This window comes from Heterocephalus glaber, unplaced genomic scaffold, assembly GCF_053883595.1.
Source record: "Heterocephalus glaber isolate CG9 unplaced genomic scaffold, H.glaber_assembly_v1.0 deba00001431, whole genome shotgun sequence".
Lineage (NCBI taxonomy): Eukaryota > Metazoa > Chordata > Mammalia > Rodentia > Bathyergidae > Heterocephalus > Heterocephalus glaber.
The window spans coordinates 2,187,636-2,188,406 of NW_028258295.1; the positions used below are offsets into that span (position 1 = coordinate 2,187,636).

A 771-nucleotide genomic window follows, 5' to 3' on the forward strand; every position below is an offset into this window, starting at 1 on the left:
AGCCTTCTGCATCGCCTTCTGATCCATTAATGTCATCCATCAGTGCTTCGGATTTCCATTGTTAACCCCGTCAAGAATCAAAGGTGACTTGAAATAGGTTGATCTGGAGTCTTAAGGCCCGCCTAGGCCGATACGCATGCCAAGGAGAGGGCCGGGGCGATGGAAGTGACTCAGGAACCCAAGCACACAGGAGGCCTCCCAGCCCCCAGCCCCAGGCTCGAACCCGGCCTCAGCCGCCTGGGACAGAGCTGTGTCTTTAAGAAAGGGGCGGGGCCCGGGGACAGTCGAAGCAGGGCCAGCCCACAAGGCTCCTTTTCCTTTTTGATCCATTCAAAAATTACTCATTGCAAATTCCGGGACTGCTAGGAGAGGCGGAGGAAGGGCGGGAGGAGAGAGGACGCGGCGGGCGCGGCGCAGGGGGCTCCCGGGCCCGGCTGGTGGCGGCTGGTGGAGGCGGATCGCGCGGAAGCCGCCGGAGGGCGCCGGCTAGGGTGGCCTCACCAGGAAGCGCGGAGTCTGGACCCGGGAGGCTCGGAGCGCCCGCCGCCCCCGCCGAGCCCCGCTCTGCGCTGCGCCCCGGACCCCGGGCGATGGCCGGGCGCTGAGCCGCGGCTCAGAGGCGCCCAGCCCCTCGGCATGGCCGCGCGCGAGGAGCTGTACAGCAAAGTCACCCCGCGGAGGAGCCGCCAGCAGCGCCCCGGCACCATCAAGCATGGCTCGGCGCTGGACGTGCTGCTCTCCATGGGGTTCCCCCGGGCCCGCGCGTGAGTG

The 771-nt window shown here is 67.3% G+C and overlaps 1 protein-coding gene across 4 annotated transcripts in view; it reads left to right on the plus strand.

The window, feature by feature from the left end:
* Positions 1-336: 336 nt before the first annotated feature.
* Positions 337-771, plus strand: part of Ubash3b (ubiquitin associated and SH3 domain containing B) — a 158,196-nt gene continuing 157,761 nt past the window's right edge. For 2 of the 4 annotated variants that reach the window (XM_087212573.1, XM_087212572.1), the window contains exon 1: positions 564-764. In XM_087212573.1, the coding sequence (XP_087068699.1) occupies positions 713-764 (52 nt within the window). In that variant the 5' untranslated portion in view covers positions 564-712. Of the gene's footprint in view, positions 765-771 lie in introns of all 4 variants that reach the window. The other 2 variants (XM_087212574.1, XM_004870909.3) reach the window with 2 other exon arrangements.